The sequence below is a fragment of the Dysidea avara genome, chromosome 4 (genome assembly GCF_963678975.1).
Source record: "Dysidea avara chromosome 4, odDysAvar1.4, whole genome shotgun sequence".
NCBI classification, from domain to species: domain Eukaryota; kingdom Metazoa; phylum Porifera; class Demospongiae; order Dictyoceratida; family Dysideidae; genus Dysidea; species Dysidea avara.
The window spans coordinates 10,631,873-10,653,840 of record NC_089275.1 but is presented as its reverse complement, the minus strand read 5'-3'; the positions used below and the strand labels follow the sequence as shown (position 1 = coordinate 10,653,840).

General features: G+C 35.4%; 1 protein-coding gene across 1 annotated transcript; it reads left to right on the top strand.

Moving 5' to 3' along the window:
• Positions 1 to 3,285, top strand: LOC136253543 (short-chain collagen C4-like). Its single transcript, XM_066046211.1, has 2 exons — positions 1 to 24; positions 2,557 to 3,285. Exons 1-2 carry the CDS (start codon positions 1 to 3, stop codon positions 3,283 to 3,285), a joined length of 753 nt encoding a protein of 250 aa, XP_065902283.1.
• The last annotated feature ends 18,683 nt before the right edge of the window (positions 3,286 to 21,968 follow it).

The following is a 21,968-nucleotide window of genomic DNA, read 5'->3' as shown; positions in this document are numbered from 1 at the left end:
ATGGCTGTTTTCGCTTTCTCCAGCGTGAGCGATGCATCTAACTGCAGTCATTCTGACAGGGCTTTATCTTTAATACCAATCACCAAGCGATCTTTGATCATGTCTTCTTTGAGATTGCCGTAATCACAGGTTTCTACAAGGTTGTAGCTAGAGTGCGGCAATATACTGCTCACAGAGATGCCAACCTCTGAACAATTTTAGGAGTGAGACCTCAAACACTACCAGCAATGTGGGCCGCACTCAAGTGCAGTTCCAGGATTTTTGGTAGTGAAGACAAAAAAAAAAAAAAAGAAGAAGAAGAAAGGGTCACTACATGCTCAAAGTACAAAAATAAGCACAGGTCTGTCGAATTTTAAGCACAGGGCTACTTATGAAGCAGATCAGGCATGAGAAATGCGTGAGAAGTAAGGTGAAAGAGTGAGAAACAGAAGGTTAGACGTGAGAGCGTGAGATTACTAGCTAAAGAGTGAGACTCACACCTAATGCAGACATTACACAGTAATACAATAAATACAAATAACAATTAAGAAAATTATTAAGTTACTACATTCCGGACAACTTATTTAAAATATAAATAAGTCACGCTACTTTAATTTTGGACAAATGTTTTGATTTTAAAACCTGCACTATGACCACATAGTACCTATATATGGTATGCATGTGCAATAAATCAATTTTAGCTACCTAGTTTAGTTGCCTGTGTGTACAATTTTCACATTATATATATACTGGGTTATAACTTAGTTATCATCCATTATGTTGCTCAATAAGCTGTGTGGGCATTGCGTTATCATGCAATATAAAACAGACAAAGTCTTATTTCAATGGTGCAGCAAACGGTGTCAGATTACTAGATTAGATACAAGTGTTGAATTAGAGAGGTTTCACAGTAGTAGCATTAAACACAATATAGTCTGATATGCAATAATATACTGTATAGGGTGGTTTCAAATATTCTCCAGTGACAAATACTAAACGTTAGTGATACTATATGTTTGCGAGTTCATATAAAATTTAAATAGTCTACAGCAGAAATTTCTGCAATTGCAAACTACAAAACACAAGCAATTGTCTTCACTATGATGATTCAATAAAAAAAGAATCCAGAGAGCTTAATTGAAATGTGTGAATTCATACAAAAACATGCAGCTAAAATTTAGTGTGATTCGAGAATTTGCAAAATTCACACAAATTGTACCTCGTATATACATAAACCCACCATTCAGAAAAATGACCTGCATGGGCATGTAACCCAAGGTAGTCAATTGATCCTACCCTAAGTATCATGCCTATTTAACATGTCAAATTGTTATACAGAATAAGTACACTTTATGTAACAACTTTAAAACAGGGTGTAGGACCAGGTGTCTTACAGACCTTCAGCACTTGTGCTGTAACGCCTTAATAAATATACTAATGTTCATTGGTTCCACGTGGGGTACTTTGAGATAATAGGTCACTCTCTAGGGTTCCTATGGATACATATACATGAAAATGACAAGGAGAATGGGTGCCTGGCAGACTCCTTTAAGCATTCGAGCATTAATCAGATAGCTGCAGGTTCGAGGCTGCCTAGGTCATGCCAGTCATGGATTTTTTCTTTTTTCTCCAACACACAGCTTTATGTATAATGAATTTCAACAGGCTGTAGGAGTGGGTGTCCTACAGACCTTCAGCACTTGTGCTGTAAAGCCTATTAAAAATAAAAAGTATCTTTATGTACATATTTAAAAATTGTGTGTGGGTGGGAGACAATAGTGGCATATTTTACCACAAATATGTTGTAACTTTAGAACAGAATAAGCTATAGATTTTCTGTAAAAACCAATGTATTCATTAGGGCAAATTCTTCAATTTTCCACCAAGTTTGTGGATTTTGGATCATATAAACATGAAATAGAGACAAAACTTCCAGTTTTTGAAAATTAAATTGCCTGTAAAGGTCACCAAAGGTCAAATCTGAGGTGGCTTCCTAAAATAATCTTTGTCATACACGCAAACTTTTTGCCAAGTTTCATGCTTTTATCCAAAAGTTTACAAAAAGCTTTTTTAAAGGCTTACAACCCAGACTATAAACATCACTGATCAAAATGCCATTAATGTTACTGGATCTGTGAAAAGGAGTCTTATAGCCTTTCCAAATCTCCAAGCTTGATGAGTCATAACTCATCATGTGTCTAACCTATTGTCTTAAACTTGCATCCAGGAATAGTGCTATTGTAGGATTGTAAAGTGATCAAATTTCAGGCTGGTACCGTACACACAAGTCAAATTATGGATTGCCAGTACATGCAATTGGAAAATCTACAAGACCCCTTTCTACAGATATGGTCACAAATTGCATTGCTTACGTAGGTCTTGTATTTTTTAATCCTAAATATTACCATCCTCATTATACACATCTATTCAATCTCTGTTAAACAAGAATTCCATGAAAAGCATTTTGGATCACTTGATTGTAGCCAAGTAAGCCAAGCTGTAATAATACTGTCAAGGCAGTGTGATTTAGTAATTTAGCTAATTTCTAGTTGATATATTATGTTTGTTTTGCTGTAGGATAGTAATGAGAATAATATTAAAGATTCTGGACATAGGGTGGCAAGGGCAACCACAACACAACTGCCACAGTCATGTCCTCTTATTGTTGGTCCCAAGGGAGATCCTGGTCCCAGAGGATATCCTGGTGCTCATGGATCTATAGGAGAGAATGGTCAAAAGGGAGAACCAGGACCTCATGGAGATTATGCAGGTGGAGTGGTTTATGTCCGATGGGGTCACAAGTCTTGTCCACCTACTGGAGCAGAATTAGTGTATCATGGTAGGGTAGGAGGGTCTCACTGGGATCACTCAGGAGGTGGTACCAATCCACAGTGTCTACCACTAGAGCCAAACTACTACAGAACAATAAATGGAGCCCAGAAATTGGCTTTTATGTTTGGAGCACAGTATCAGTACACAAGTTCCCTTGAATCAGGCAGTAGTGGCACAGATGTTGTATGTGCTGTATGCTATGTTCCCACGAGAAGTACAGTTTACATGTTACCAGCCATGTACACTTGTCCTACTGGCTGGACCAGAGAATACTTTGGCTACTTGATGAGTACACATTACGATCATCATCGATCACAGTACACTTGCATTGACCATAGTCTTACATCAGCTCCTGACTCACGTCAAAATCGAAGTAGATTTCTGTTATACACAGTAGAGATAATGTGTGGATCACTACCTTGTCCTCCTTATGATAGAAACAAAGAACTGTCTTGTGGTGTGTGTACTAGGTAGATTTTTGAGTGCATTCAGGCATCGGCTTTCATTTGTACATTTGGTCTGTTCACTTGTGTATGTGAATGTGTGTGTAATATACTTAGTGTGTCTAATGCATAGTTTGTTAAAAATGAAATTAATATAAACTAATAAACAAGTTTCTTTTGAGACGAGGAACAGTACATGTCTGAACTTTGAATTCTCCAACAGGAACAATGTTGAAGTGTTTCAAGTATATACAAGAGCACATAAATTAATAAGACATGCTCATGTGTAATGAGTGCCATTTGTGTCAAAACTATGACAATAATTGTAATGTATAGTTTAAAATCTAGGTTATATATGTTTGTTGTCCACGGTTTATTTAGTGGTTGTAACTAGGGCATGAGTGTATTTATATGAGGCAGAACATGAATGTACATTTTATAACTGCTACATGTATGTACAACTCACCAAATAGGTGGAGAAGGTCTCAAGTGAAAAGATTTTGTATGCAAGTTTTGATACAGTAATTGTTATAAAGTGCTATACTTTCCATCACTGACTTTACCATTTGAATCCAGGTCATGTGAATACTGAAAGACTCATGTAGTGGATATTTATAAACAGATATTCCATATGCGTATGAATATTTTTCATTAAATTCAAAAGCATTGTTTGTATTGTTGATAATAGTATCTTAGCATTTTGATATAAAATTAGTCATGCTAGTTGAAGAATACTTCTAATAAGATCACTCGTTTGATAATTGCACCAGTATCACTAATGTTATGAAAAATTTTATATCACCACACCATACAAATATGATTCAGCCACCTGTAATAAAAAAGAAAACCTTATTTATATCTGTAGAAGAGGAGAATGCTGTGTTTGCTTTGGTGGTTTAATCCTGAATCGCAGAAGTAAAATTGTAGTAATTCCTTATGTACTGTTGTTATAAGATATCACAGAACATCTTAGTTATTGAGATGCTAAACTGAGGTGAGCATCATAGATATCAACAGTTTTCCTTAACTGTACATGAAGCCATATACAGAAAAAGTACCAACAGTCTTCATTTGGATATAATTTATATATCACAGCTGTTGTAGAATATACTAGTTATTAACACTTGTCCTCTACTTTGCTTCAGACTCAATTGTTCACTGACAGTTTCTGTTATAATTAGTGATGTCTGCATAGGCTTAGTTGGAATAGAGTGACTTATTCATGTGCAGGAATTCAGCCGATCCTAGGACTAATCATTAATGCAAAATCCAGTAGTTTTATACTTCTAGACTTGTAGTTCTAGTCATGTTGGGCCAATTGGTCAACCTTGCATGAGATAAGCGAAAAATTGTACTACACATGACACACTAGTGTGTGCATATAGGCCTATATGTGCAGGCTAATAGTCTACTTTGAGTGAGCAATCACTCATTTTGGCTAGTAAGACCAATCAACCAAAATGTAATACTTGTATAATGGTCCCGAGTGATTTGCCTGATATACGGTAATTGTACACCCAGCCCAAATGCTGTGGGCCTGATGGCATGGGTGTACCTGTACATATCAGGCAAGTCACGAAGGCATGTATTACAACAAGCCCAAAGGATGTGAGCCTGAGGACACAGGTGTACATATCAGGCAAATCATGAAGGCACGTACAACAATTGATATGTACCATACCAATCTCACCCACAGCAGGCAACTAATCACCTAAACCAATACAAGACCAACCACTGTATTTTTTATATAGCTTAACTTGTAAAATTCTATTATGGGTCAGCAGCAACTAAGGTTGAAATGGACAAACCCTATGGGTGTCACAGAAAAACAAACTAAGCAATTTTACAAGTATTTAAATCTATAGGGGTGACCTTTTCTGAAGAGTAGTTATCTCATGTTATTCAATTATCTTTTCATCACTGAATGCTCTATTAGAGTATTTCACTACAATGTGAACATTTTATTACAGAGTATTGATCTAAGGAGTTATATACAATGCTTTATTACAGTTTGCAGTTTCCACTGACTGCACATGCCCTATTAGGCTGGGAGTATATTGATCTATTTTCATGGAATTAAGCTTCATCATTTGAAATATCCACCAAATATGCTAACACCATGCTGGCATAGTACTCCAGCCTATTATGCATTAATTATGCTGGCATATTTATTATTATTATTATTGAATGGGGGGTTACCATAGCAGTACCGTAGGTTAGGCCGCAGGCCTTTGAGTATGCCCATATCTAGATAGAGCCCAAACATCATCTAGGCACTTCTTAAAAACAGCTACCAAACTTGTTAAATCTGTAGATTCATTATAAAGGAGTATGGGCAGGAGTATGGGCATTTTAAAGTCTTTAGCAATGCCATTCATGATTACCGTATGCGTGTTATCCACAAGGGAGTAAAAAGAGTTCATCGAAAATATTCTAAGGTGAATAATTGTTGCATGGTTGACCTATTAGGCACTTGTTATTACACTGTAAAAAATGGGTTCTTACATAAGTTCCTTTTGGGGTGTTATATCTGCCATTACAACTGGGCTCCCCACGGGTGTTCAGTTACACCCTTACGGGGTATTCCATTACACTCATAGGGTTTTTCTATACACCCATAAGGTGTTTAAGAACACCTCTTTTTAAAAAGAACTTCACTGAATACTCTGTGCAACACAGTTCTTGGGTAATACTATGTGAGAACTGTACGATACAGCAAACACAGATCTGCAGCTGACTCAGTACAATGCATTAAGTGTGTAATACCATATAACTTACATACTACAGTTCTCTCCAGCAATGACTTCCTTGTCTTTAAAGATTCTGGATTTGTATATATAACGTAACCAATAAATACCACTTTCAATTGTGGGTTTAAATATCAGAAGGCAAATTTACTTAAAGAGTGAAGTAACACAGATAATGTTATAAGGAGCATAATTCTCACATTATGTTTACTCTTATCTCACAATAATTAACACCAAAGTTTATGAGGGCCTACTTCAGATTACATCCTAACATTGCCTATTAAATGACTCCTGTAGGAAAAATGTTTACAAAACACCCTTGGGTTTATTTAAACACTCTGTGGGTGTACACAAGCACCTTATGAGGTGTGGGTGTGTATATAACATCTCCGGTGGGATGTAATGGAACACCCCAATTTTTTACAGTGTAGAGACTTGTTTATACTGTTCAGGTACAGGTTTAGCAGAATGCATGAAATTATAATTATGGTTGTAATTATGATAAGCACTATGATAACCAAAATGGCTATGTTGTTCATGAGTGGTTTAGGCATTAGATCATTAATATATTTCAATCATATTGTTGACCTGATAATAGTGGTGATCTTCTGATGAGTTTTTTGTGTTTAGATCAGCAAGACATACATGCTCAAGTTCTTTCCCTAGAAAATGTGTGGGAGATGATAGTAGACTAGCTTCATTATTCTCACAGTGAAGTGTTTCTCTTTCATTGCAAGATAAAACTGCATTATTTTAATGGTGATGCTACACAAGACATGTAACGCATGTATTAGCTATGTCACTTTTGTACAAAGGCTTAAAATAGTGCATTTTCTGGAGAACCCATTTGTTTATTGAGCACTATATACTACAGTTTGGCAAGCCTATTATTATAACATTACTGAATTTTGAGATCTATACAAGATGCTGTAGTTTGAATTTGAGCTTAATATTTTGCTCTCTCCTGTGGCAACTAAATTACAGCATACAAATCATTAAACATCACAAGCGGTGCAAGGGTGATTTGGTAGGAGCTGTTCTTTATTGAACATGCTATTGGTGTGGAAACACCCTAGTCACCTGGCAGATTGAAGCAGATCATGTCAATCAGGTCGAACATAACAACACCTGTTAAACATCTCAATTATGTATCACGTATATGTACACCACTCTGCAAATTGTACATGTGTATATATTGGCTTGGTTTAAGTTGGGAAAAAAATTTGGAATTTTATTATGAGGGTGCATAATGTGCATATTGTATATAAAATTAAAATCTCCATAAATACTGTAAAGCCTTGTCTAGTGTGTGCATACATAATTACATTGTTGCATGTAGCTGTAGTGAGTCTTTGTGAGGTGTCAGGTTTCTAATTATAACTCAGTAGTACCAGTGGTTCACGGTATTCATGATAATTGACAGCTTCTGGTATATTAATATTAACATTATCATGCAACTCAAATTGTTGAACTCCGGGCTTCTTACATAGTCTTCTAACCCATCCAATCACTACACTGATGCATAGCTGTAATTTCTTTCTGCTCTTTCCACTTAGTGTGTATGATATTATGTGATACACAGTGACCAAACTGAGGTGAAGCATAGCCAACACAATCATTACATTAACAGCAATCATGCTTGCATTATCGTGATTGTACAATGCTACAACAAACAAGATAAGAATGTTCTTGATAAGGACATGCTCATGATAATTCTTGATGCCATTCTTAAAAGGTTTGGTAGCACCATGTATTCCATCCATAAAAATGAACAGTACAATACTAACAGTGAGGTTGGTCTTCCTATCCAATAATGATGCTACAAAGAAAACTACTATAGAAGGAGTTGTAATCCAACCTATCTTTGTATGGTCCTTGATAGGCATCTAGTAGTGGGATGAATTTAGTAATCAAAGTTAACCTTAACAGTGTTCTGGTGAATAGAAGGATGATAATAAATGGGATTAGTATTAGGAAGAGGGTAGTGCAAACTATAAACAATGTGATGAATTTGACACTGAACAGAGGTACATTTGCATCAACTGACCATACTAGTGTAGTGTGTTCACCGGGTAGGTAAATTATTTTGGAGTAAGAGAATAAGACTGTCGATGCCATAAGAACCGATTTTAGTATAAGACAGTAGGAAGAGTGTAGCAAGTACTGGTAGTGCTCTACGTGGAGTGAGTCTCTGTACTGTAGTGGAGTAACGACTTGTTATGATGAGTGATGTAGCAATGAAGATGAGGTAGAAGGGAAATGCTAATTGTAACCACATCTTAGCATAGTCATCCATACCATTATAGAAACATGTTTGAATACCCAAATCAAGATTAGCTAGTGAAATAAATGTGTAAGCTGGTGTTAATTCTAAATCACCTAACTGAGGAAAGAACACTGGAGTGTTGATACTGACAATATTAACATATAATATAAATGCATTGATAGTTCCATCAGTTACTGTGAGGTTGAGAATAAAGAGTAGTAAGACCAACACAAGACCTGCTATTGCAATTGGTACAATTAGAAACAGGTAGATATAATATATTTGAACATTGTTCACAGTGACAGGAACCAAATACAGCACTGAGACCTTGTTGGCAATGTCCACACAATATACCAGATCTGTTAAACTGACAATGTGAATTTGGAGCTGAAAACTTAAGATGTGACGAGTGAGGTAGGCAGTAGTGAAATGGACAGTGTAATGAAAGTTCATAGGAATATGAATTGTTATTAAGCATTGGTGATACCCACAAATTAGCAGGACGCCATATAGTCTGATCATTTATGTTGCACTTAATACTATATTTCAAGAATGGGTAACATTGACAAATACCATTATCCTTAGTAAAACCAGCCGGACAAGACATTTCTGTAATGTAATAACTGTCTACCTTATCAGTGCCATCACGAGATCCTTTCATGAACAATTCACACCAATTTTCTGTAGGAAATGCAACGGTGTATTGTAGAGTAGTACAATTTTGTGTTTTGCTAATTTGTACCATTTCAGAAGAATTAGTGATAACACAAGCAGTAGGTGGTAACCAAGAGATATTGTTTCCAACTGTGATTATTGTATCAAAAGGGTTATAGTCTATCACATTAGTGTAAACCTTTATCATCATAGTTTGCCCAGGATATATAGGATCAAGCAATTCCTTATTACAACCATAATGGTTGTTGGTATCACAATAGCACAATGTCTTTGGTTGAATGTGTTGTGGTAACATGTCAAATGTACCTGATTTGTTTATATATTTTTATGTATTTCTTGTTTACCTCCAGTAGCATTGAAGTGCTGAATGCTGACTGTGGCAACCAACTGCAGTGAGTAAGAGGAAGAATTCTGTATGCAAATTTTGGTGAATGTTAATCATTGCTATCAAATAGTATGGTGTAGATTTCGTATTTACCTGTATTATTACAATTTGTGTCACACAAGTACTGAAAATAACACTGTGGATAATTGTATGCATGCATCCCATACGAATGTGCCAGTTCTTCACTGTAAGCAAAAGTTTGAAATTTATTATGGGTAACGTTAATGAAAGTAGTTTCCTGTATCAGTACATTAATAAATGCATAACTTTCTGATGTTAATGTATAATGTAGAATGGTTCTTCCTGTTATGTTTGCTAACCCTATGTAGCCTGAAAATGTTATTTCAGTATTATGTAGACTATCTGTATTGCTTATATTGTAAAATGCTATTGGACCTTGCAAGTGCAAATTAGCTGTTTTGAATGCATTAACATTTTATTCTTAGCTGCTGTAGAAGATGAAAATACTGTATGGGTAATGGTAACACTTAATGTCACCTTAACATTATACCTCATCCTTATGCTTCTCAGAGCTGGAGAATATTCGTTGTTATGAAATATACAATGACTAATGTAAATATTTGGACCTCTGGATATGCGAATTATTCCTGATTGTATTTGATTATTTAAAAGGTTTCATTTTTGAAACCATATAATGTCACCTTGCTGTCCTTTGTAGAGATGCAAATTTATTAATGTGCTCCAAATGCAAGGAATGATATTGTTAGAAAACTTACAATGTTTGACTAACAAAATATTTAGTCCCACGCTTACACTATTAAAGTCAATGGAAATTATTGCTGTGTCATTTCTGAGAACTTGAAATGTTGAGTTGAGTATCTCTATCTTTACTCGGTAGAATTGCTGATGAAGTTTACATTTCATTTTGTCCAAAAAACACTTATCAACATCATTGACATGATAGTGATCTATTGTAAGACTGTGATTCTCCATATCCACAATAGTGTCATGGTAAATAATTATTATGGCATTGTTTGTGACATAGGAGAAATGCAAGTCACCCAAAATGTTGATGCAAAATATACCAAATGAGTTATGGCTCTCCTCTATCACTACATGTCTCAGTTGAACATTTATACATTGCTTGATCAAGACTGTAGCATTGTTATATTCACTACCCAAGCAGATCCTAACTGTTATATTAGTTACTATCAAGTTAGTAATATTAGTCATTACAATACCAACTGGTGAGTTACATTGGATGACTGTGTCTGGTGTTGTACCATCAGTTGTACTACCAATAAGTGAAACGTTGTGTAAGATGAGATTAGTGTGAAGGTGATGTAGTCCTGGTAGGAATAGTAGTTGAGCATTAGAATTGAAGTATTTGGTGGTATCGAAGAGGTAGTGTTGTAGGTTATGACAGTAGTGTTAGGATAGTAGTGATCATCAGGTGTCACATTGTAGGCACTACCAGTTGTAATGTGAAGTAGTGATGATATTTGAAGCAGTGGATACATGGTGGACCTGAGAAAAGTATTGTGTTCCTCGTTATAATTATTTGTGACCAGGCCTGTGAAAGTAGGGCATGTGGGCACAAACTACACCCCACCAAATAACATCTCATATTTCAGTACTGGGATAAAATATTTTCATTTTGTAACTTGTATCTGATAGCCAAATGCATTTGTAATAAGTGGTTAAAATTTCATGGCCATGCAATAATGGAATACAAAGTTATGGCACACCAAAATTTGACAATATAGACACTTTTTATGTGCCCACGTGTCCTATTTTCGCAGACCTGATCACATTAAAATTTATCAGTGGGGTGAATTGAGCATGAGAATGATGCTGCAGATGAGCAGACAATCCCTAACCAATAATTTCAGTAATATTATTGATGAACACATAGTGTTATGCTAAAAGGCATTCCTAATAGTAGAACATCCTATAACATGCTTTCACTTAACTTCTTAACTACTGTAGGGGGTTTTGGTCTATACTGGTTACTAGGCATAACTATATAAAGCCGGAGATTCTACTCAAAATAATAATGTGGTACATTTGTGGGAACTATTCAACAATATTAACAGCTTGGTTATGCATCCATGTGTGGTTGGCTGAAACACAGTTACTGCAGTATATAACACACTTTATTAAGGCAAAGATTTTGTGAAATTGTTTTTAAATTTAATTTCACTGTTTAAAAAAGGTGTTTATAAAACACTTTTGGGGTGCTATAGCTGCTATGTACACCAAGCTCCTCTGAGAGTGTTCTGTTACACCCATAAGGTACTTCAATTACACCCATGGGGTGTAGAAGATATTTTAAAAGAAAATGAAAATGGAGTGTTTTCTTTGTCATACAGCCAATCTCACTTTCACCGAACAATTTCAAACATCATCATATCATTGACACAAAGAACATACAAGAAACATGGATATGTGTTAGTAATACATACATTCAGTATCATCAACTCTTCCTACCTCTTATGGTTTTCAGTTTGTATTTATAATGTAACCAATAAGCATGACTTTCAATTGTGGGTTTCATTTTAAAAGGCTCTGAAGTGAATTACTGCATGGTTGTCACAAGAAATAATACAGTGTATATGTACAGGTACATGATAATGCCATCACACTGTCATCTCACTGTAATTAGCACCTACACAAATCTATTGCATGTACATCTTATGCATGTGCATGAGATACATCAGTAGTAGAATCATATGCTATATCTCTTCCATTGTTTTGCCTTCGTCATTGTTTATGATTTAATGTACGTGCAATGCTATATAGCTGGAAGATATTTTTGTTTGTAAATGCTAGCCTGTATACTCTTATTGACTTACAAACTTAATGTGTGACTGAATTGTGATAATTTTATTAACTAAACCAGGTGTACATAAACACCAAAGGGTGTTGACAAACACCAAGAAGTGTTCAAAATTGAATTAGTGCAGTGCAAGCACCCAAGGGTGTTCCTATTACACCAAAGTAGGTGTGGGTGTTTAGGTAACACAGCAACATGAGTGTTTGAGAACACCCAACTTTAACAGTGTTGTATCTTACATTCATTTGATCTCACTTTCAATGTATGCAATTTCCAGAAGCAGCAATGTAACCAAGTCCACATACAAATAAATGAGGTTTACTTACTGTAGAATACCAAGTTAATGTAGGAGCAAGTGATTTATGGGCAAAGTTCTTCCACACACATCCAATTTACCAACTTTGACAATTCATAACTGCAGACTGGAGCAAGCTGCTGCGTCCTTAAAATTTGGTCAAAGGTGAACTACATTACAGGTTAGTAGATGGAGACAATTTCATGCTTGCAAGTTTCTTTGAAACAAAGTTATAGTATCATTAAGTTCATAGAAGTGGATGTGCGTCAATGACCCTTTTCACAAATCCATGCAGTCATATACGTACTATTCACATACATATTTATGTGGTGAGCTGAACTTTAAGGTCATAATATTATTTCGTAATTTATACATTATACTTCACTTACTCTATGATATACTGTAACTTGTTATCTGTAATTTAGCTATATATTAGTATTTGGCTTTGAGCTTCATGTACTCGTTTCTGGTGATATGGTTTTCAGCCCATGCACATTCATCATGTAAGTGTAACTGAAAACAGTATTCATGTATACATTATTTGTCTGGTTAGTTTCATAATAACAATAAAGTATAGTATTCACATTGTTATTAAGTGAGTGTATACAGCTTGCTATAGGTAAGCATGTGATTGGCTTTATGATGTAAGTTACAGAAAAGAAATAGTCTGTTCCAGTACTGACTCAGAGACACATAATCACACTGTGCCTGTAGTCTTAATTCTACCTAGCAGCTGTGATTGTACTTTCCAATCTTGTACGTGTTTTCCTGGAGTGCACATCAGCCAAATTTCATGTAAACAAAGTGAAATTCAGACTACATTGTGTTGATCATGAAGTGTGTACATGTCCTTTCTCAAGTTTAGTAATAATACAACAATCCAAATGCAAAATAGCCTTGTGTGTATGTTCTATACAAATCCAGTACAGGAACAGAAGTATTATTTAATACTGAATACTAAAGGGCCTGTTTTAGGTTTTACTTTCATTAAAAACATTAATACATTGTCAATGTATCTATAGCAACACTAATGTAAAGACATACTTTGATCCATTCATGGTTATTATATAAAGATGTATGGAAGATAATTATTTGCACAGTAGAATCTGAGTATTGCCATTATATGATGTAAATGCACTATTATATGTAGTAGTTAATAACTTCAATTCATCACTTATTGTTTACATGTTATGTACAGCTACTATTAGATCACCGAACTGATAAACATGTAACTGGTTTTTAAAGAATTGTCAATAGACACTATCCAAAACCACGCCCACTTTTCGGACGCCATTTTGAATGGGGCCAATTTCAATAATCACTGACTGCACTGCATTGAAATTTAGTGATGAAGAAAGCTCGAACTAAGTGGTATTGTCAAACAATAGTCCATAGAAGCTTTAATGCTGTAAATTCTTTGTACTGGTTAAAGGCAGGTGATTATCAGGTGTTGAACAAGGCGCGAAGCGTTGAAGACACTAATTCCCTTGTTTACCTGTACAAGGAGCGCCTGGATGGTCAGCCGCTACTACGGTCACTATCACTAATAATTTACTGCAGTAATGGTAGGCATTCCAGCCCGATTTTTAAATTTTGGAAAAATGGGCTTTTTATATGCTCAATAGATAGAGTATTGATTGCCGATCTCAGAAATATATAGTTTGTTGGGTTGGAATTAGCTACTTTGGTATGCACAGTGCTTAAAAACTGAAAAAAGGTACATTTTTTCTCCAGGGCTCCCCATACATTATAAAAGGAAAAATGGCACAATTGAATCGGGAAGCCATCTAGCAATCCGGACTATCTTGAAACTGCAGTTGCTTCTAGCTGCAAGTTTGTACATGTAATGAGAGTAACTTCAGGTCTTATCGGATCTCAGCGATCTTTATATGCTTTGTGGTGAGCAAATATGTTTCACCCACTGCACACTTCTCATTACAATGGTGTATACCCATAGGCAAGTGGCTATCTCAAGTAAGTACAAACATCAAATTAACAACTTATAAAGGTAAACAACTAAAGTGGAGGTGCTACAATGATGCAACAATACCTAAGGTGGAGTTGTGGTTTCAATTATGGCATTGTTATGCTGACTTTGAAGTGGTTTAAACTTTTGAGCTGATGACACAGCCATCAGAAAATTGCTCTGGAGCTGAAAATCGCTAACCCGGGCGAAGTAACTACGCACTTTAAAGTAAGCACCAATAACTACCTTCCACTCAACAGTATGTTTTTAAAAGTTTTAAAGTATTCTACATACACTACAACGCTTGAAAAGATTACAAAACAACACAAAACTTACTTATATGTAACGCGCACGATAAAACTAAGATTTTCCTGATGATTAGCGTGTGGACAAACCCCATAGCGATTTTCATCCTCATTGGAGCTCGGACGATGGAGCAATCCCAAGTTAAACATGAGTTGTTATTTTGTGCCAGGGTTCTATTGGAGAATATACGGAGAATTTTTTTATTAAAAAATTTCGGATACTGGAATGCCTAGTAATGGATACTAAATACTATCTATTTGTTTCGCAGTGCTTCCTGTGTGGGTCAACAAGGCAATTTGGGCTGTCGATGCTTCGCGCCTTGTTCAACCCTGATAACCACCTACCCCTAACCAATTTACAACCTTGAAGACTTCCACGGCCAATTGTTCAACAATACCCCCTAGTTCGAGCTTTATTCATCATCGGATTTCAATGTAGCGCAATCGTAATAATTGATACTGGCCCCATTCAAAATGGCGGAAAGCTGTTGCTATGACGATTACGTAGTTTTGGATTGTGTCTATTTAAAAACTGAAGTAGGTAAATGGCAAAAATTTTAATAACGACATTTCAGGTGACTGTTGCTGCATACTAACTGATGGAACTATCAATGCATTTATATTACAGGTTTTTGCAATTGAATTCATCATCTTTGCGATTGAATTCGTCCCGTTTGCAATTGAATTCGTCGGTATTGCAATTGAATTCGTCCCGTTTGCAATTGAATTCGTCCCGTTTGCAATTGAATTCGTCGGTTTTGCAGTTGAATTAGTCGGTTTTGCAATAGAATTCGTCGCGTTTGCATTACAATTCGTCATAAACAAAACGGCTCCAAGAAACCAACCCGTTCATTAAGAGATGAACTATTTATGCCTTGGAGAGTTACACTTGAGACACTAGAAAGTAATTGGAGCTGGTAGTACGCGAAGTTGATAGCTGTCTGACAAGTTAATTAACTTGCTCGCGAGTGACCACACCCATCGCGAATGGCGCAGTAGAGTTTGGAATGTTGCTGGATAGGCTGTAGAGGAAGAATTATTGCCTTATAAAGAGTTGTTTACTACTGTTGCACTTGAACAAGTTCTTGTAGCAGCTGCTACATCATGTTTTCGTGTTTCATTCTTGTTACGGACGAATTTAACTGCAAAAGCGACGAATTCAATTGCAAACGGGACGAATTCAATTGCAAAAGCGACGAACTCAATTGCAAACGGGACGAATTCAATTGCAAAGTCGCCGAATTCAATTGCAAAAACCTGTAACATCATCAACATTAATGCTGTAGAAACATGTTTGAATAAACATCCAAATCAAGAGTAGATTATGAAATAAATATGTAGGGTGGTGATGATTGGCTTGATTTTGGAAAGAACACTAAAGTAGTATGGATGACTATGCTAAGATGTGGCATTTCCCTTCTACCTCATCTTCATTGCTATACGTATATACATCACTCATCATAACAAGTCATTACTCCACTACAATACAGAAGACTCACTGCACGTAGAGCACTACCAGTACTTGCTACTGTAACATTCTTCTTGTTGTATACTGGCATATTTTTAGTGCTGCCAAGTGTCATGTTTGTTTATTCAAAAGTAATTTATCTTCCTAAGAGTATGGTCTACTGATGCTATAAATGTACCTCAGATCATTGTTATAGATTCATCACATCGTTAAAAGTGTGCTTCATCCTCTTTCTAATTCCAGTTTGCATGCTTAAACGTAATCCATAAAATAATTCTTTTTACAAGAGCACTATCAAGATGTACTTTAATTACTAAATTCAAGCCACTACAAGATGCCTATCAAGGGCCATACAAGGGCAAGATAGATAACTTCTGGTGTCGAGAATTGATTTATTTGCACTATCAAAATTGGATAATAACATCAACCTCATTAATGGTATCATGATATGTACTTATTTCAGTTGAAGGGATATGTGGTGCCGCAATACTTTTAAAAATGAACTTAAGAATCACCATGAGCAGATTTTTAACATGAATATTCTTGCATTGTTTGTAGTATAGCCAACAAAATGGTAGCATTACTTGCAATTTGTTAACATGCAAGGTCACCTGCATTACATGTATTTGTAGTTCATCATTTATCTTGCATAGGAGCATCAACCTCATTATTGGATTATACCACTCATTGTAATTGAAAGTTATGCATGGTTTTTGAGACAATTCAAGAGTGAGATTATAAATTTCCATGGACAGTGGTTTATAGCCTGATTTCTCATGTTGTTTACAATGACCCAATACAATCAAACACTGCAAACAGAATTGCTGTCATGTAATGATTGGGTTGGCTATGGGTCACTTCAACTTGATCATTGTGTATCATTGATAAGTGGAGTGACCGGAAGTTTACAGCTATTCATCGTTACATTGACTGGGTGGATAATAAGGCTACAAAAAAGGCTCAAGTTAAGCAGTCTGAGTTGCTTGATAACATCAATATTAGAATTACAGAAGCTGTCAACTATTATGAAAACCGTAAACCGCTGGTATACTGTTGGGTTATGAGCAAACACATGCAATTAACAGGGCCGCCTACAGGGGGGGCAATTGGGGCATTTTTCCCCAGGCCCCAGCCTGAAAGGGGCCCCATGAAATGATGAAGGGCCCTTTGAATACTTGTTTAAAAATCGATATACTCTAATAGAGCAGTCAGATATAGATACTCTAATAGAGCAGTCAGATCTAGATACTCTAATAGAGCAGTCACAGTATTCTTCAGAAGAGCAGTGTAGCAAGCTTATAAATAAGCAGATATGGTTGGTGAGGGGAAGCTATTGTCATTGTCAGTATGTAATGACCTTTTTTGTTTTTTAGGTCATCAACCTACACATGAAGTTGTGATTAAGAATGGGAACCTCCTTGCCCCTGGGGCCCCACTTTAACTCTTTGCCCTGGGCCCCTTAATTTCTCTGGGCGGTCCTGGCAATTAACAATAGCATACTGCAGTTAAATGCATTCATATAGACACTTCAAAACAAGTTAAATTAAAAGCTTTTCTATTTGATTGTAACTATGTGTCACTGAATCAATTAGAAAGTACAGTATCCACATAATAAGCGCATCACACAAAATATACACCTTGTTGAAAATTACCATAGTATAGAACAAGTTAAAAGGAAGCCCCTAAGTGGTTTTGAGGCTTGCAATTACTCAGCTATCTGAATCCCTTGGTAAACCATAAGTCTAAAAAGTCCATATCTCTGAAACTGTGCATAAATAACCTTAACAATAGCCTAAAGAAAATATCACGCTAAGAGTATCATCAACTACCCTAATAGAACAGTCACTACTCTAATAAAGTAGTCATTTAATAGTTTGGTTGATTAAGAATCCGGATAAGTGGGCTGAAGCTCCACTGTACAGTGATATACTGTAAAATCTATATTAATTGAATCCAGCCAAGCTGTCAAAAAGGGTGCAGCAGCCTTCCAAAAGAAAACAGTTGTAAATTAAAGTAAGAATGGTAGGTTATGGTGGTAGGTTGATGGCAAAAAAATTATTCAGGTAATTTGGTGCCAAATATATATGTATGTAATTTGGTGCCAATTCCCATGCAGTAAAACTTTGGGGAAGTAGCATAAAATTCACCTCAACTGTTGTTATTGCAATACACCTGCCACCACAACCATTTCGAAATGGTTGCCACCTTTGATCTCCCAACTTTTTACCATGGCCCTTTTGGAAAGTCCACGCACTTTTTTTACAACTTGGCTGTTTCGACATAGTTTTAACTTGGTATTACAGAAGGTGATAGGGAACTGGGGAAATTTGGGAAGAATTTGTGTGTATGAAGTGGTGTATGAGGTGCTAAGCCGCAATTTATTTGAGCATGCATGGCAAACTCAATTAAAGCTTAACCTATTTGATGTAACAGCATCAATAATTTGAGATGTGGATCAAAGCAAATGAATAACAATGTATATAACATTTTCATGTGCTTTGCAAGCTTCAGTATGACCCAGTGTTGTTTAAGAATGATGTGATCTTGGATACGAGTAGTTGATTTAGTCTTCTGGAACAAATATTAAAATTAAAGCAACACATAGCCAACTGTGCCTGTATTGTCTTAATTCTTCATAGCAGCAGCAGCGATTGTACTTTCCGATCTTGTACATTTAGCTCCTGATTTTAGAGGAGTGCATGTGGTGGAACTATGGCAAAATATCAGATATCAATGAATTTTATATGTAAACAGAGAGAAACTCAGACTGCATGCAGTGTGTTGATCATGAAGTGCGTACATGTTCTTTCTCATATTTTAGTAACAATACAACAATCTAAGATCATGATACTACATAATAGTCTTGGGTGTGTATTGTACACAAATCCAGTATTACAGTATTAAATACTGAATACTAAAGGGCCTGTTTTAGGTTTTACTTTGAATTCATTAAAAACATCAATACATCATCAATGTAACTATAGCAACATTAACATGAAGATCATGCATGCATTCATGCTTAATATAAGGATGTATAGAAGATAATTATTTGCACAATAGAAAATGAGTATGCCATTATATGATGTAAATGCACTAGTGTGTTGTAGTTTATAACTTTAATTCATCACTAATGGTTTATCTGTTGTGTACAGCTACTGTTAGATGACTGAACTGATAAACATGTAATATAAAAACACAATAATTTATGCAATACATACACTTTACATATGCTATACTGGATGAGACTGCTGAATGCAAAAGTGTTTTATACAGTCACATTTGGAATAACAGTAACACAATGATGGATTATTATCAGTAAGAACATTTATTCTGTGTACATACGTATATAACTATAATTTGTGTATGCTTCGGTTTCTGTAAGCTGATGTCAATGAATAGGTATATATAATCCCAGTGAGCCATCAAGCACTTTATAAGAAGGGAATTGCAACAATTAAATGAACATCATACAGCACAAGACTGTACAAATAATGTTGATAAAAGCTGCAAGAAAGTTTTAAAAGGCCACATTTTCAAGGATAATAATCATACAGTACAATTTAATTAATATATAAAACTAATATACAACATAGGCGATTCTGAGGGAGGGCCATGGTCCCCCCCCTGCTGAAAAATAACTATTAAAAATCTTGAGAAAAAGTTGCAGTATAGATTGGCATTGTTATTTTAAGCATTTTTCATACTTTTAGCATAAATTTAGGCTGTTTTCAGGCCTTTAAATTGCAAGCTTCTGGAGGTTGCACCCCCATACCCCCCTGAAATTCTACTTTATGCTACAGCCAAACAACAATAGTTATGCTGTTCTCTACTTGGCCTCCCCTGTAGGTCAGATCTAGAATCGCTACTGATATACAATAGTCTACTGCATTACTGCCAAAGCAATCTCCATCTTCCATTTCCTAATTGTCTACTGCCATGTCTGTATCTTTATATACATATACAATTTTAAATATATAATTCACTATACAATACAAGTATTAAACAGATTTTATAAGCAAATTTTGGAACCAGTCAAATATTAAAGGTATATACCATAAGCATGTAACATCATAAATAAAACTTGTATTCTAAGTTCAGAACAGTCTGAACTTTTAAGCCAAGCTTCAGTACAATTATAATTATGCAATGTATACAAACTCCATAAGAACAAAGTATATGCAATACTGCCCTAGGTGATAAGTTCAATAAGATTAAACCTACATGTTATTCTGTTGGTAGGCACTTGGTCATAGTGTGGCTATTAGTTGTGATGATATGGCTGAACATTACAACTGGTAGTGTCTGCAATGTGACACCTGATGATGACTACTATCCTAACACTACATGTCATCATTGTCATAACCTACAATACTACCTGTTCAATACCACCAAATACTTCACCTCTAACACTCAACTACTCTTCATACCAGGACTACATCACCTTCACACTGATCTCATCATACAAAATGTTCACAACATTTCACTCATTGGTAGCACTACTAATGGTACAACACCAGACACAGTCATCCAGTGTAACTCATCAGTTGATATTGTAATGACTAATATTAGTAACTTGATAGTAACTAATATAACAGTTAAGAGCTGCTTGGGTAATGAATATAACAATGCTACAGTCTTGATCAAACAATGTACAAATGTTCAACTGAGACATGTAGTGATAGAGGAGAGCCATAACTCATATGGTATAGTTGGCATCAACATTTTGGGTGACTCACATTTCTCCTATATCACAAACAATGCCAAAATAATTATTTACAATGACACTATTGTGGTTTTTGAGAATCACAGTCTTACAATAGACCACTATCATGTCAATGATGTTGATTATTTATTTCATCAAAGAATACATTTTAAACTCTATCAACAAACCTACAGGGTAAAGATACAGCTACTTAATTCAACATTTCAATGGCTTAAAACTGACAGTGCAATTTCCATTGATTTTAATTTTAAATACAAAGAGCAAACCATTCTACTAATTAAACACTGTAAGTTTAGTAATAACAACACACCTTCTGTTAAGGGCAGTATTATAAATGTACATAACCAAATAAAGAAACAAGTTGACAGTATTTGGATTCAGTATTGTGAGTTCTATAATAACCAGGTAACCCAAATGGCATCGGGAGATGTAGATTTTCAGAATAATGATAAAATTATGACCAAACTAGTATCAGGAATCATTCATATGTTAGATGGCCCAAATGTTATATTAAGTCATTGTGTCTTTCATCACAACAAAAATTCTTCAGTTCTTACAATGGTTACAACATCATTAGCGTATTTCAATGTTACCATTGCCAACACACTGTTTTCATTTTCCACATTGTATGGGATGAAAGCATTTTTGTTTATGCAAAGAACTAAATTGCACTTAATAGGGTCAGTATTTTTTCATAACATTAGTAACAATAATAATGCAATTATTTTTGCACATAACAGTGAAATAATCTGCTCTGATTACATTGAGTTTGTAAATGTCACAGGAAGAAGCATTATTGAATATTCATTTCACAGCACTACAGATCCCTATTTCAGTTTATTTGTAAAAGAAGGTTCCATTATCAATGTTACTAACAGTAAGTTTAAAACATTTGCATCCATTGAAGAGTTAGCATCCAAATCTAGGTCAGTTCCATCTACCTATCCACCTTGCTATTTTCAGTATTTGAGTAATCCAAAGTTGAATCCCAAAGAAACCAACCAAGTTATTCTATAATATTTCATAATAACAGCTATGAAAACTCAGCAAAAATTGCATACAAGAATCTTCCTCTTATTCACTGCAG